Raw genomic sequence first — 17,060 nt, forward strand, 5'->3', positions numbered from 1 at the left:
ACTCAGGATCTGGGATGCAGTCTGACCGGTGTTCAAATACACTCAAAAGACACACCTGTTCCCTCTAACCCCCTGGCTGACCTCTGCCCTGATCCCAGCTCCTCTGAATCCTTTAAGACATGTGAGCCGAGTCATACTTCTGGGTGGGCATTAGATCAAGTTATCAGTTTTTCAACTGCTCCACAAAGCTCAAGGGTTCTAGCAGGGCTATCAGGCTACTTTGTGGACTCGGAGAAGAGGAGGAAGAATGGGCTGGACATTGTCCCAGCTTCAACCAGACCAGCTGGGCTTTTGAATATTTTGCAATATTGGGCTTTCTTTAACATGGTTTTTTTTTAAAAGTTTACTGCTAATAAAAAATACTACCCATTCGGTCTCTCTACTATGCTCCTGTGGGTTCTCATAGTATTTGTTTTGTTATCTTCTTCACAGCGTTCTCACATTCTACCTCACTTAGCCTATGATTACTTATGCTCATGCTGCTCTTTCTCTCCTGATGACCTAGCAATGCCTACAGTTCCCAGCACAGTACTTAGTGGGCCCAGAGCAGCTCCCAACAGGAGCTAACTTTAGTCTACTGCTGAAATGCCAGTGCTTCTAGGGCATGCAGTGCCTAGCACCTTCAATGGCAGTTTCCAACAGCATTCCTTAGAAGAAAAGAGCTGCAGTGTAGGGTAACACCATTTACAAGAAGGTCCTAGTGAAGACGTGTGGCACATGCACTCTTAAATCAACAAATGGGGCATAGCTGCTACCACCACCAATCATCTAAATAGACCCCCAGGGGACCAAAGAGACTTTGCATGTGGCCCATCTTTGGGCAAAATACAGCATATTTCAATAGGAAATATCACTCATAGGAAGTTTCTAAATCCTGAATGTGGAACCATGGGAACATAGGATTATGCTCCACAGCTGAGTACTCAATGGTCTGTCCCCCTATAGAGGAGTCACTAGGATCAGAAATGGGTGAAGCCCTTGGCCCCATTAACCGAGTCCACTGCTTGGACCTCCTTCTCTGGCCAGCTTTGGGGAGGGAGCAAGGAGAAGGTAGGTTCTGTGTTCCTGCTAGCTAAAGCCACTTGTTAATAGGCCCTGGATTCCCTTATCCCTGGGGAAAGGAAGGTAGCAAGGAGCTCTTCTCCCACCCCCCATACACACATGCCTCCCAGCAGGGCCAGGGAGGACAGCCATTAGTGTGTGCCTCAGCAGACAATGGGGAGGAGAAGTCTCCAGAGCAAAGGACAACTGCAGCAATTAGAATGCAGGGAGGTTCAGAAGCTATTTAACTGGGTGACCCCTGAGGTCGCTGCATCTGACTCCCATCCATGGATAAATATTGTATGAGAGGGGAGGGGGCGAGTGAGGGAGCCATCGGAGTGCTGCTCCTCCTTCCACTCCTTTCCCCACCCCACTCGGCTGCCTCCAGCCATACATGCCAGGAACATTATTTACAGCCCTGACAGTCAGAGCAATCACTCTGCTAACCAAGAGGGAATGGACAAAGTCGGCTTACCAAAAATTGACTATGGCAATTGAAGAAGAAACCAGAGCTAGTAGGGGAAGGGAGCTGAACCAACACTGGGAGGGAAGGCTTCTCCCACATTCTGGGTCCAGCGAGAGAAAAATACTCTGTCACCCCAAGACAACTGGCAGATAAAGCTGGTCCCACTGGCAGTGAGAAAATCAGAAATGGGATGTGCCTGCGCCTTTTGGAAGCTCTGTAATAGAAAAATTCCTAGATCTTATCACCATCCAGGTGTCCTTAGTAAAGACGGGGGTCCTAGCTACCTTCCCAGAGGAAGTGGGACTAGCCACATGCCACTTATCCAGCTGGTCCCTTAGTTGTCTCAATGGGAAAAAGCAGGAAAGTCAGACATAGCAGAGAAGGATCAGGGTGAGGGAAGAACAGCAGAGTGCCTGAGCGCGGCTGCGCCTCAGCCCCCACACTGCCGCTCCTCTAGTCCTGCTCTAATGCACCCTGACGTGCCTCTGAAGACAGAGAGCTGTTTGCAGTCAGCACCGTGATTTGTTAGTAATTATTTCCATGGTGTCACATTGCTGTCACTCTGTTAACAAAGAGACAGGCTGCCTCAGGCTCCCTGCAAGAAAGAATCGCAGAGAAAAAGGCCTGTCAGGCTCCCCGGTTTCTCTGGGCTGGCTGGCTTTCTTCCCCAAACCAACATCCTTGCAGGCTTTGGGAAAAACAGTTTTACAGAACTAACAAGTTTGAGTCGTGTCACCCTTTAGCTAGAGACACTGAGAATTGATCCCACCCACTCATAGCCACCATTCCCAAAGCCCTACAGAGCTGAGCCCTGGAGTCACAGATCACTGAACCACAGGCCACTATGCCAACCATAGCCTTGGAGTTCCCTGGCCTTCACCTTCCAAGACCCCTGCTCTCCAGCTCTTCTTCCTTTCGGGGGGGCATTCACAGCCTCTCGTGTGCTCTTTGGACCTGACAAAAAAACCTATTTCAGACCACATTGAAGCAGCTGCTCCACTGGCACGGGCAGTGGTTTGGGAGAATGTCATGGCAGGGCACCTTCCTTCTTTGAATCTGCCAACCCCAGTTCAGGACCAAAGCTGCTCAGGTGCCAATGCTCCTATAGCCTCCAGGTGCCTGCGCACCTGTGAGGAGACCTCCGCTGAGCTGCCCTGTTGTTCCCAGTGCCTGGATTGGTGTGGCATATGCATTAAAAGAACTAGTGCTGTGCTTTAGCACAAAGTAATGTCTCCATTATCCTGGCTGGGAATTAGAGCACAGATTGGCAAGCGCTGACAAAACAGAGGTCACTCACCTTACAAGCATGGGAAGTTGGAGATTAATTCTCTCCCCTCACAGAGGGAATCAGACTTCTGCCTGGTGGAAGGGAAGCACCAATATTGAGAGACCCTTTCACTGCCAAGCAGCAGCAGCAGCAGCAAAGGGAGACCAAAGCCCACAAGCCCTAGAGAGGCCTTGTCAAGGTGGTAAGGGCCAGTGCCAGCTAGCTCCTGCAGAATCCCACACGACAGAGAAACCTGGACAAGACTAAGACTCTTCTGGTATTGGGGTCCAAAAGGCAGAGGGCTGTGCTAGCTGCATGCACTGGAATGGGAACTCCATGAAGGGAGAATGTTTTGGAAACTTGAGCTCTTTGTTCACTGCTATATCCTCAAAACCTAGAACAGTGCAAGGTATACAAAGGGTATTCAATCACATCTGCAGAATAAATAAATGGGTCAGTATGGCTCAAAGGACACTTCCACAGGCCTGGGCTCAGCCCCGCCTCTTCCTATCACAGGAATTCAGAAGAGGGAGGCCAGTGTGGATTTCAAGAGACAAGAAAGAACACATATCCAAAGGACTGGAATTAAGTTTTAAAAGGTAAGGGGGATTGGGACAAGCAGATAGGCCTCGGGAGATTCTCATATCAGACTGATCATTCACATGCTCATTCAACAAATATGTGTTCAAGGACTAAACAAGGTAGGTAGTCCAACAAAAGGAGAATACTAGTATAGTAACACAGTGGAATACTACATACCAATAAAAAGGCTGAACTGATACATAAAACAACATGGATGAACCTCTTGTATGTTATGTTGAGTGAAGAAAGTCAGACACAGAAGACTACATCTTGTATGATTCCATTTATATGAATATCAAGAACAAGAAAAACCAAGCAAAAGTAACAGAAGTCAGAACAGTGGTTACCTGACAGAGGGAGGGCATTACTGACTGGGAAGGGGCACAAGGAAACTTTCTGGGGTGATGGAAAAGCTGCTTCACCCTGATCTAGGTGGGGGTTTACACAGGTGTGTATAACAATATAGCAAGCTATACATTTCACATTTGTATACTTCTGCACCCATCGTAATTATTTTGTACCTTAATTTCTAGAAAGATTTTAAAAATAGTTGAGTCTCAAGAGTCACACAAAGCGTTTAAAGAAAAAATATCTCACCCAAAGGAAAAAAGTTTCTCAGAGCACAAGCCCTAAGCCTTCACTCTGTCTCCCAGAGGACTAAGGGCCCAAGCAAGTGACCAGGGCCTCAAAAGATCTAAAACTGTTCAAATCACAAAAGAATGTAGGCCAAGTCCTAGGTGTCATAGCCTGGTGGGAGGACGCAGGCAGCCTCTATTCCATACCAGGTGAGCTCTAGGGACGCAGAGATGGGTCAGATGGTCAAGCCATGACCGCAGCTGTTTCTGAAGCAGCCTGTCTGCCAAAGTTTTCCACAGAGCATAGACCCAGACTTCCAAAGACTGCTCTGAAGAGCCACAGACACAAGACCAATCTGTCTTCTTGACAACCCAGGCAGAGACTGGCTGAACTACCCCGACTCTGGGCTACAGCAAAGGTCTCAGTGCCTACAGCCCCTCCTGCCAGCAAGGAGGAAGCGATGAGACCCTCAGACGGTCCAGAGGAGGTCCACATATAAGTCCTGGGACCAGAACCTAGGCAGCAACCCTTGTCTCAGGATCAGTTAAGTAGCAAAAAGCCATCTAGTCCGCAGCTCTATAGCAGACCAAAGCTTGAGATCCCCACTGCCAAAACACCTCAAAGGCTGATTATTTACTACACAAATCTCTTTACCTTTTATTGGAATTTTAACTGAGCAAAACTTCCATTCCAGGGGTTCCTATAATCAGTAAACTTCTTTGAACCCTCTGACACCTTCCCCAGGGGTGAGATGAGGCTGCCACTGGAGTTCCACTCTTCAGCCTAGAAGTGTCCGGAAAATGGAACACCAGAGACTCTGTCTGCCAGGGAGACAGCAAGCGTCTCCCCCAGTGCCCTTGGAGGCCCAAAGTTCTTCCACAACAGGCCAACTTGCACAGGCTCAGGCTCCGAGGAAGAGTGGGAAGAGAGCACAGGTAGGGAACTAGGAGCCTGCTTGGCCTCCACAGAAACCTGCTCTTGCCCTAAGGCCTGCCCATGGCAAGTGGATAGTCCCAGCAAGCCCACAATCAGGAGCCCCTTCATGCCAGCTCTAGGCCTCAAGACATGTGCAGGAGGGGGCCCTCCTGAGTTTGTGAGGATGCTGGCCCCAGAGGCATGTGAGCTCTCTGGTGGAGGCGGGGCATCCCTCACTCCTCCAAGCCCACAAACTCTCGGCCTGAGGAGCTGTCAGGCTAACGAGGCTACCCCACCACCACTCCCTCTGAGTGTGTGGCAGGCTGTACTGCACGACTGGCTTCAGGTGGCTCTTCTTTAATTAATGGCATCCCAGACTCTGCAGGGAGCTTCACCCCACCATGAATGGCCCTCTCTCATTAGAGGCAGGCGTGCCATATGTATTCAGGATTCATTTCCCTGTCTGTGGGTTGGGGATGGGAGGGAGGGGAGAGGCAGCCAGGCCAGATTTATATCGAGTGACTTGGATTAGCTGCAGCTGAAACATGACCCCATCAACTCAAGCTGCCTTCTTGGGGCTAACCCAATGCACCTTTGCTGACGAGAGGGCTCTAGGGAAGCTGAAGGGAGGGCAGAAGGTCTGGTTCTTGTTCTCTCTGGGCTTTGGCTGCAGCTCAAACGCCCAGAATTCCGATACAACCTGCAGAACCTCCCCCGCACCCCAACGCACACACGTGGTGTGCACTGGGAGCCTGGCCTGACTAAGCCTCTTCATGGCCAGGAAGCTGACCCAACGGCCTCAGAGCTCTAGGACTGAGGCTTTGACCAGGGCTGTCAGCTGGCTCTCCTGCCTTCTGCAGAAAATACCCTCATTCCCTACCTCAGAGAAGGAGTCCACATGTGGTAATGCCCCCATATCTACTGTCTGGACAGGACACAAGTACAGGTAACCCACGTATAACATGGTTGTTAGGTTCCTAATAAATGCCATGTTATGTGAATCCATGTTATACGAAACAAAGAACTAGTACAAAGGGGAGTTTAGGTTCCAAAATATTTTTTAAATAAAATTATATTTTTATAATAAAGAGAAATACCTTTATTAAAGCAACTTTTATCGAAAGTATTACATATTAATATGAATTAAGTAATGTTTTCTTCATCATCACTACTAAGCTCCGTTAACCAAATGTGTTTTCTTTTTGACAAGGTATCCTCACCCTCTGAACTTTCTTCAGCATTATCTTGATTTCTATGCTCTACTTTTTGCAAAAAATCTGTTATTTTAGATTGCTTGCTTTTAGCTGAGAGATCTTTATAAATTTCATTATACAGTGCTAAGCACCTTTGAAGTTCTCTCTTAAACTTCGTGCTCCTTTCAGTGCAAGGATCTTCATTTAAGAAATATGACTAACTGTTCGGCTAAGTCTAGGCCTTTCTTTACACTTCTTAGAGTAAACTGTTTAACTTCTTCGTTTTCATCAGTGTTATCATCCCCTAAGTTATCTTGGCACATTCCAGATGTCATTTCCACCTAAATAGCGTCATCAGTTTCTTCTTCTACCAGCAATTCTTGGATATCTTTTACAGTCATACCATCAAAACCTTCCCCTCCTAAAGACTTAGCAAATTCTACTATTGCATTCACCCTGTTTTCTGTTGGCTCATTTAGATTTTCACTTTAAATGGACTCCAGCCATATATTTTTCCAACAAGCATTTAATGTTGTCGGTTTTATTTCTTTGATGGATGAGTTTATTAGATTAATACAGTCCAAAATGTTATCACATTCAGTATTGTATGAGAGTTTCCCTAATTTCATGTTATATAGGAGTTTTCTGCAATTCTCTAACCGTGTTAGAGCGAAATCGTGTTATAGAAGTACCGTGTTATACGGGGAATGCCTGTATGTTCTGACACAGTACATCTCAGATCCCAAGCCACTCAGCACTAAGGAAAGGCAGGCATCAGTCAGATACAAAAACACACAGTCAGCCATCATCTCACTATGGTGATACATTAGGCTGAACCCTACCTCTGGGGTGGGGAGATTCTGGGCAATACGGCTCTCCTTCTCCATCTCCCCATGGTGCCACCTAACAAGGATCATGAGACTGAGCTAGGGACCTGGGTGGGGTCTTGAAGGCAAAAAGGAAAACTTGGGCCTTCAGTTGCCCATGTTTCCACTGCAGGAAGAAGGCCACCTGCACTCTGCTAGCCACACAGGTGGCTCTAGGCCTAGGTAGGTTCAGGCTGGCAGCAAACGGTACACAGCCCTACAAACTCCCCCTGCAAATCCCAATAAACTTTACATTAAGTTTTGCTTGTGCCTGGGAGAAAAATCATACCTCAGAGCCTGCCCTATCTCTCCATCCTCAGCCCTCTTAGAATGCCCAATTACTAAGAGCTGGCAGGTGGGCCTCACCTGCCCCTGCCAGCCAATCAGAAGGTTGCTTTGCAGACCCGCTGTGTCCCTAGGAGGGCCAGGGCAGAATGCCTATCATCTGTGCACACACCCACTCCATGTCATCCACGCTTCTCCCAGGCCCTCTTGGGGGAGCATTCATATACCCTTCCTTCCCTACTCAGAAAGAGATGTAGCTCAGTTCCGCTTTGCTAAGCCCTATTTGGCAATGTGTCTAAACACATGCAAACTTAATTAGTTCAGGAGGAGAGCCCAAGCGCTTGCAGTGACAGATAAAAGTATCGGGAAATGAGACAAGTCAAGACTGCCAGGGAGTTCTTACTCAAGCCCCTTTCCCCAGCAGGCTGCTAATCAAAGGTGATACAGCTCAGTGCTGAGACCTTCTGGCACACCCATGGGCAAGGGGCAAGGCTCTCACGGGCTTAGCATCACGATAAGATGCCCTGCATGCTTAGATGCCTCACATGCTTTCAAATATACTGAGGGACAGAGGTGCCCAAAGCAATGCTGGCAGTGGTTTCCTTAAAATAGATCTGAGGATTCATTCATTTGTAGCTCTGCAAGGAGGCTCTCAGACAGCCCTATATCATCCCCTACCACACCTCCTGGACAACTGTGCCCCAACATCAAAATGAACATAGTAGTCTAGAGTTCCATGGACACCAGATCAGGCACCAGCAGCCAAGATGAGAATGCAGAGGGTGTTAAGCAGAGTGTGACATAATCTGCTGCAATTAGGAAAATGGAATAAAAGGAACAAGACTGGAATCGAAAAAGATAGTTAGAAGACTTCTGTAATAATCCACAAATACTACTGTGACCTTAACTAGGGCAGTGGAAATGGGGATGGAAAGAAGGTAATGATTCTGACAAAGCTCTGGGAGGAAGACTCAACAGGATTTGGCAAGTAACTGGTTATGGCTAGGAAAGGAATTAAGGATGATTCTCAGGTTTCTGACAGAACTACTGAGTAGATGGTATCAGTCATTATCTAACGGAATGTTGGAGGTCAAGGGTTGAGAGAAAGATACCTTGAGTTTTAAGGGGCCTATGGACATCTAAGTGGGGATAGAGAATAGGGAGCTAGATATCCAGGCTTGGAGTTCAGATGGCAGATGGAGCAGTGTCTTTTCTCCAGTGGGATCTCTGCTGCCATATCAGTTTCCATTTCTCGGTTGCAGAAAAAAATTAAAAGACATCAGCATACAGAGGATAGTTGAAGCTATGGCAAAAGATGAGCTTACTCTGGTAAGTGTGAGTGTGCAGAATAAAAAGAAAAGATAGCTAGGACAGAGATCAAAGAAACACCAATATTGAACAAACATAAAATTTAACGAAAAAGGGAAGAAGCATTTCTAAGACACTGTGAAGGAAAAGCCAGAGGAAGAGGAGACATAGAAAAGTAAAGATAAGGAGCATCTCAAGAAGGATGATGTGGTCAGCTGTTGAATGATGCCAGGAAGTCCCAGCCTTTCTTCTATATCCTACCCACCACCCACCCCACAGGATAGTCACCGCCCACAGTTCTCTTCCTGGTTTGTGGTTCCATCACTATGGGACTTCACTCCAAGTGACTATATAGCTCAACAGTCTTGGCCACTTGACTGCAGTCCTGAGGGCACCCTCAGAAGTCCCCACTAAGTGCATGTCCACCAAATAAAACTGGGTAGAGTAATCTGAGCAAGTATCTTTTGATCTTCAGACTTCCTAAAACCAGAAGTGTTCCAGGGCCACATCTGCACAGCACTAACAGGGGGACAGTATGCACACTTCACAAGGAAGGCAGCCCAGCACTTCCATATTCAATCTCCACTGGAAGGAAAACAGCATTCAGAGCTGACACTGAGCTAGAAGAGGGTTCTCACAACTGACTCTGAGCAGGCCCTAGACCCTGCCTCACAGAGCAGTCTGATTATCCTCATCCTCTCCAAAGGTCCTCTCCCCAGACTGCGCCAAAGACCAGTCCTTCCCTAATGTCAGCTCTTCCCTACCCCCCTCCACTTCCACCCCTACCCCTATCTTTTGTCTTGATGATCTGCTCCTCTTCTCAGACCCACAGGCCACTGGAAAAGACCCTGGTCAAGCTTTTCAGCCATTCTGTGCTATTCAGATCTTCAAGCTACACACTAAAATCTGAGTTCCTCAAGTGTGGCACCTGTGCAGGTGTCGCTCCTCACTCTGCACCAGCCCGACCCTTTCCCCACACCAAAAATGGAACCCCTTTACAGAAACACTCAGAGAGAAAATTGGTAAAAGAACACTAAATCCCATGAGGAGCTTCAAGAAACACCAGGTAAGTCAAAGCAAGGTAGGTCAGGTAGGGAAGGCAAGCTGACCAAAGGCCAATTCCAGAACAAGTATTATATCTTAAACATGTTTAGAAAGAAAATTAAATCCGCACTTACTAAATTAAAACCCACCTAAGCAGGATCTGTGACTATAACAGCAACGCCCACATAAACCAGTTTTGACAAAAGATGGACACAAAATGATTTTGTCAGGAAGGGAGCAGATTTCTTTTCTCCCGTAGGATTTCTGCTGCCACTTCAGTTCCCATTTCTCAGTGCTTCACTAATCAGGCCCTTTCCAACAGAAGTGGTGCAAAGCTAGTTGGGAGAGAGAGGAAGGACGCCAATGGGAAGCCATGGCTCTGGGAAACTAGAGTGGGAAAGGAAAACATTTGCTGAATCCCTTAGACTTAGTTAAATCTGAAAATGGATGTCAAAATAAGAAGTAAGCCACATCTAACAAGTTGTGGGCGTCAGTTTAACACCACCCTTGTCAGGCTCATCATCAGCCTTTACCAGATGCATGTAAAGGCGAGGGCTCTGACGAGCGCCTCGTGACAAGATTCCAGGAACACCGATAAACTGTGCGCTGTCACGCAGCACTACTTAGGTTTCCTCTCTGGCTGTTTTTATTTTGTTACACATTTAATTAAGAGCCTTCCCAGCAGTTATGCAGAGCCCTGCTTCTCAAAGACAGCCACAGAGCTCCCCTCCCCCCAGTCCCTGCCACCTGACATCTGCTTCCTCCCGCCCACCCTTTCAGAGCTGCACCGGCTTTCCCCATCCAAACCCAAACCAAGATCCAAGTCTGCCCAACCCCTTTGTTATTTTTGGAAGCTACGTGGTCTTAGAATTCAATTCTGTATAGCTAGGAGTCTTTACCAATTTGAGCCTCCGTTTTTATTTTTTATTTTTTTTCCAGCTATAAAAGGGATACCACCTCCTACCAGAGAAGGTAGAACTGAATGACATGTGGTATGTGCTCACTTAAAATCTGCTTTCCTTTCATGTATGTTTGAATTCAATAATCCAATCCCTCCTTTTGATTCCATCTTGATTACATCATTTCTTGTGAAGATATAGAGCAGCCTCTGGAATCACCAAAATCTGCCAGGGCCAACCATGCCAAAGCTGAACTGGTGCTGCAGGCCAGAATAGGCCAGATTCCAGGCTTAGGAGAACCAGCCTCACAGTCCCTAAACTCATGCCCAGGAAAATTTTCATATGCACATGCAGGATGGGGCAAAATTAGGTTTACAGTTGTTTATATGAAAAATAATCAATAAATAATAATACAAGAATAAACTCTGTTTCGTGTACTCACAACTGTAAATCTACTTTTTTACCCCACCCCGTGTATGTATGTACATGCCAGTCACAGTTAACACAGAAGATTCTGAAATGCAAGTGTGACATGAACACACTGAAGACAGAAAACCACCAGAAGAGTGGGAGCCCTGGGAGGCTATCTGGAGAAACCAGGCCTCTGGACTGGATCACATGAGCCTCAGAACTCTGGTTGTCAGCCGCCCCACCCTGAACAGCCTCTCCTATGCTACGGATCTCCAACTAAGTCCTTTCTCTGGTTCAAGTGTTCGAAGCTGCCCAGGATACCATAAACAAGAACAATAGCCTTCCTCCTCCTCACTTTCTCCATGGAACCCTCCTCTGATTCCTATTAGCCCAGCCTATATAATCTCCCTGACAAATGAGTGTCCTCTGGGAGCACAGAGATGCTCTGGAGCTCTGGGCGCTGTGTGTGCAGGCCTGCAGGTGTGCAGTAAGTGTGTGCACACAACCTGATATGGCAGATGAGGTATGTAGGTGTTTATGTGACCTGGGCTTGTTCTTCCTCCTGTCACACCTAGAGAGTTGGTGTCCAGTCGTAAGCCTGACACCCATCTGTCTGGGTGCATAACTTTGCCTCAGTGCCCAGCACCCAAAAGGCATAAAAAAGACCTTGATGAGAAGATAATGCCTGATTTGGTAAGAAATACCACTCCAGAACCACTACTCCCAACTCCCCACCAACACTCCATCCCATGCTCAAAAGTGCAGGTGTATGTTGAGCAGGTATGTGTGCGTACACACACACACACACACACACACACATGCACAGAATGCTTGCTGTGGCCTTCAGTCACAAAGGACACAGAGTTATCGATTCTATCAATCCTCAGCAAACAATGCCTGCCCCTCCCACCTCCACCCCACTTTAGCTCCCCGGGGGGCTGTCTGAAGCCAGGTATCCATGAGGACAGACAAGAGGCAAAAGTGTTAGCCTAGCAAAGTAACCAGTTTTGTTTTCCAGGATCAGGAGACAAAGGAAAGAAAGCAATGGGACAAAGGAGAAGAGAGGAGACTGGTGACTTAGGCTACTCCCTAGATGCAGCTCTCTCTTACCCGGCCACTGGGCGCTCAGCTGTATCATCAGGGTCTTGTATCCCAGATAAGGGGATAGCACAGTATAACAGCTAAGAGTAAGGACCTTAGAGCCAGGTTGCCTGGGTTTAAATACTGGCTTCATATGTTCTTGGGCAAGTTACTTAACCTATTTGTACCCTAGTTTTCTCATCTATAAAAATAGAAATAATAAGAGTACCTATGGTTATAAAATGCACTTAGACTAATAAACACTATGCATCTGGTTAAAAAGTAAAGACCCTCTTTTAACTCTTTCCTTCCAGGGCACTGACATGTAGCCCTGCAACTGAAGGGCTATCCTAAGCAGTGAGACCCGGCAATGGCACAAAAGCCCCAACAACAGCAGTCCCAGGAGAGTCCTTCATCTATCCCTCCCTGCTCCAGAGGCAGAAGGCAGGGCTCCCAGCCCTCTTCTTATCCCAGCAGCCCCCTAAATCCAGGGACTTCCTGACCCAGCCGCCCTGTGGACGTGGGCATTTACGTCTGTGAAGGGCAAGAACTGGTCCCACGGATTCTGAGCCCTGCTGGCCAAGTTGCCCTTCTCATACTCACATGACTTTTAAGTCCCAGTCTCCACAGGTGACAAAAATTGACTTGACGTTTGGATCTAAGAGGCCTTCCTTCGCCATCCACTCATCGACCCTCTGAAAAGTACACAACAAGAACAGATGAGATTTTCCTTTTTTTTCCCCCGGAGTCTGTGAAGAGCCACAACAGTGAAACACAGATAAGCTGCTTGTAATCAGAGCAGGAGAAAATTGTAATCTTATCCAGCCATGGCTCTGCTTTGGCTCTTAGCCTTGGCTCAGAACTATGGAGGCACTTGCAGGACAATCCCTGCAAGAGCCCACAAGACCAAGTGTTGTGGGGGAGGGAGCCCCTCCACGCCCCGTTACCTGGCAGCCTGCCCCACACAGGATAAGGACAGGTCCCAGTAAATCAGTCCAAATACCTTTGGTCCTCAAGGGCACAGCCTAGCATAGACATAGGCTGTCCTGGGCCTGAGAACAGACTGGATCCCCAAGCAGGGACTCCAATCCACAAATTCATTCATTCAGTTATTCATTTTACCCTCCCACTAAATGTTTATTAACCAAACTGATGAATTTGGTTATTCCTCAAATGAAAGTGAAGTTAATTTCTACCATGAGTCTAGAAGAAGAAGACCATTGCTGGGTGAAAGTAAAGCTCATAACTGGCCCCAGACTTTATATTTCTCCTCTCTTGATTGAGGATTAAAAAACAGATTCTTCTGAAGACTGAGCTCAATTCCTAGGCGGGGAAAGAAACTGCTCCTAAACACACTTTAGGGCTATGTCTCACTTCATCCCTTTGATAGGTTTTATTATTTGCACTCACAGTGGAAGTACAAATACTAAAATCAGTATATAATGACAGAATTATCATAGAGAATTCATGCCTCATCGCCTATTTTTTGGACGATCCCAGGCATGGGGTAGGGGTGCCACAGGTCACACCACTGCTCCACTCACACAAGAGGATTATTTTTAAAGGCTACATGACATAGTAGTTAGAAATGCAGGATTGAAAGTCAGACATATCTGGGTTCTAACCTTGGCTCTTCAATATCCTGGCTGTCATTGATGGGAAGTCGTTTAAAAGTCATTTAATTCCTCCGAAATTCAGCTTCCTTCATCTACAAAATGAGGTAGGATGACTAACCTTATGTGTTGTCTTGAGACTTAAATGTAAATGTAATAATGTACTTAAGCTCCTAACACAAAATAGACAGTAGGCTGAGAAGAGGAGAGAAGCAGATCATCGTAACACAAAATAATAGATGCAGCAATAAAGAAGTGACCAGAGTGCTATGGGACCAAAAGGAGGAAGTGGCTAGCTCTACCAGTTACAGGGAAAGGAGTCAGAAAGGCTTCATAAAGAAGATAATTGAATTAGGGGCTTGGCGGTTTGCTTGACAGGGTGGAACAGAGGAAAGGAGATTATGGGCAGAGGCACTAGCTCAATCATTTTGTATTTGAGAAGCAATTATCTGTTTAATGTCTGCCTTCCTCACCAGAGTACAAGCACCATGAAGGCAGGGACTCTTATCTGTCTTATTCACTGTGTTAATCTCTAACCCAGCAAAGTGGCTTATCAATCGATAATCTCGGACTGACTGAAATATGAGTAGGGCATAATGCGACCACAGTTCACAGTGTATAGAAAGGAGGAACAGGAGTTGAGGCTGGAGACTAGGTTAGGCCAGACTGTGAAGGGCCCTGTGCGCCCAGCAAGTAATGGAGAGTCCATGGAAATCTTGAATAAGATTACTCCTGGAAGGTGTAGGGTGGCTCCCTGGACATCTCAAGAGATCCTGGAAGCCTGGCCCTGGTTAAAGCAGTCCTTGAGTAGGGCCAAGGATCCTATCTAGTTCCATGGCTACAGCCGTCCAATCTCCCAGAACATCAGAGACATCAGAGCTTTACCCCAGGGCCAGATCAGGCAGACCTTCTTCATAATCAGTACACCAGAGAATCCTTCTCAGCCTGAGGACCCCTCCCCCAGAGCTAAATTCTGGACCCCCACAGCTAAATGGTTTGTCTCCCCAGCCACTTTGGCCCAACCCTTTGCATAGATAGACAGACAGACAGACACACACACACGCACACACACACATCCTTTCCCCAAAGTCACATAAAGAAGATAAGGTAGGCCCTAGCTGGTGTGGCTCAGTTGGTTGGGCATCGTCCTGCAAAGTGAAAGGTCGCCACTTCAGTTCTCGTCAGGGCACATGCCTGGGTTGTGGGTTTGGTCCCTGGCCAAGGCAAAAGGCAACTGATCAATATTTTTCTCTCATATCAATATTTCTCTCCCTTTCTCCTTCCCTTCCCCTCTCTCTAAAAATAAGTAAATTAAATCTTTTTTAAAAAAAGAAAAGAAAGTAGGCTTTATACAAAAAGAGGTAAGGCAAACATGGAGCTCCCTAAGTCACCTAATGCTCTGGGTCACTGGGCTTAAGTCCCCAAGTAAGTGCCCCACATGCAACGGGAGCTGGCTCTCCAGGGCCCCAACTCTGGCAGAGTAGTCCTGGAAAAGACGGCAGGATAGGACAGATCTGTCAGGAGAAAGTGCCCAGCAAGACCAGGCTTTCACCATGAGCCGCACTTAATATTCACTAGGGTCCTTGGAAACCTAGGGCCCAGGTCATTCACTCATGCAGCAGATATTTAGTGAGCACTTTCTACTATGAGCCTGTTAAGGAAGTGACACCCCATTAGGAATCAGTCCTGTCCTTTTCCTTCCCTCTCAGCTTGAATGAATAAAGGTCGGAGGAACCACCAAGGTAACCTCAATCTTCTGAGCCAGCCCCAACCTTCTCAACCCTCCCCCTGCCCCCACCAGCTATTGAAGGTCTAGAGGAGCCCAACCTGAGCCCACTTAGAACAAATGAGTTAGCTGGATAGATGGATGGGTGGATGGGTGGATGATGGATGGATAAATAGATGAGTGGATGGGTGGGGGAATGACTGTGTGGATTGCTATGTGAATGGATGAATGAACAGGTTTTCAGGAAGCTAGAAAGACAATTCATTGACCCTGTTTTGGGATGAGGGGATGACCACCATTCATCACTCCTGTTTCTTGTCTCTCCCTGCTGGTTCTAACGGCTTCAGGCTGGACAAGGGAGGTGGGAGGGGATGGTCAGGCCAAATGAGCTAAATGAAGGAGAAAAAAAAAATTATTTTTTAGACTTTATTTACTTATGTTTCGAGAGAGAGGAAGGGAGGGAGAAAGAGAGGGAGAGAAACATCAACGTGTAGTTGTCTCTTGCACACACCCAACTGGGGACCTGGCTCGCAACCCAGGCATGTGCCCTGACTAGGAATTGAACCAGCGACCCTTTGGTTCACAGGCCGGTACTCAATACACTGAGCCACATCAGCCAGGGGGGGGAAATTTTTTTTTTAAAGAACAAATGAGTCAGACAAACTGCTCGGGACCTTGGTTAGGACAAAAGCTTAACTCTTTAGCTCTATAACCAACTTAGGGCTAATAAGACAAAGCAGAGCCCCGTTGGGTCTCCTTATCTTGCCAGACTGCCTACATCAGGCCAATACCAGAGATCTTCCCTCTTCCCCACAAAGTACGCTGAAGTAACAGAAAGAGCTTCCTGAGTAAGACTCAGAATCCTCTGAGCACTCCTTTCCAGGGCTGGCCTGGGGTCAGCAGGAGGATGTCTCCTAAAGACCACATCTACCCTTCAATTGGCACCACTGGGGGGAAAAAAACCTCATGGCCCCACCAGCCCGAATTTTGTGCTAATTCAGAAGACGCGTCTTCCTCCCAGGAGCCCAGAGACTTCCAGGGATAAGCTGCCTGTCTTACAGCCCCCTTTAGGAGCCAGGCCCTATCTGGGGGTGCTAGCTGTGACATAGGGAAGGATAGGCCCCTTCTTTCTCCTTGAATCTGGTCCTTTGAGGAGCAGTCCGTGCTGTGGAGGCCTCTCAGTCATAAGAGTGAATCTTCTATCAAAAAAAAGGGGGTCAGTGGTGTTGGGAGACATCTCAGAGCTCATCTTATCTTCTCCCAATTTATTGCAGGTACCTAACCCCGGCCCTGCCCAAAGCCTGACTGGTTGCAGAGCCTGGACTTGCACACTGTCAGGGATAGGACGCACACCGTGAGCCTAAACCCAACTCTGACCCTGGCTTCATGCTGCAGAGCCCCAGGAAACTCAGGTTGCATTCCTATGGGACAGGCTGACTTGGCTAAATAAACAGCTCCTCCTCCATCTCCCTGCCACCATCCTCCTTCCTCTAGGCTAATACCTCCGATGCAGATATGCCCTGCTCTTCCCCAGAAACTCTGCTTTCTCCGGTACTTTGACAGGGGCTGAGCTCTGCGTGTACTGGTCTTAAAGATAAATAAAGCACCTAAGGAGATCCACAGGCTTTTCCTCTTCTCCCTGCCCCCTAGAGAGGAGTGGGAGGGAGACCTCTTCCCTCTCTGAAAACCCCGGGCAAAGGGGGCTGGAGGACAAGCTGAAGCAGAGCCCTGCCCTTCCTCATTCCCTTAGGCTGGAGTGCAAGAAGCTGCATCTTAACCTTTTCCAGC

General features: G+C 47.5%; 1 protein-coding gene across 10 annotated transcripts in view; it reads right to left on the minus strand.

Moving 5' to 3' along the window:
• The window catches only part of ERI3 (ERI1 exoribonuclease family member 3), a 122,730-nt gene that overhangs the window by 67,392 nt on the left and 38,278 nt on the right, over positions 1-17,060 (minus strand). For all 10 annotated transcript variants that reach the window (XM_090269317.1, XM_090269314.1, XM_090269318.1 and 7 more), the window contains one exon: positions 12,537-12,628. In XM_090269317.1, the coding sequence (XP_090125443.1) occupies positions 12,537-12,628 (92 nt within the window). The remainder of the gene's footprint in view (positions 1-12,536; positions 12,629-17,060) is intronic.

The sequence above is a fragment of the Furipterus horrens genome, unplaced genomic scaffold (genome assembly GCF_987537825.1).
Source record: "Furipterus horrens unplaced genomic scaffold, mFurHor1.1.pri manual_scaffold_3, whole genome shotgun sequence".
Lineage (NCBI taxonomy): Eukaryota > Metazoa > Chordata > Mammalia > Chiroptera > Furipteridae > Furipterus > Furipterus horrens.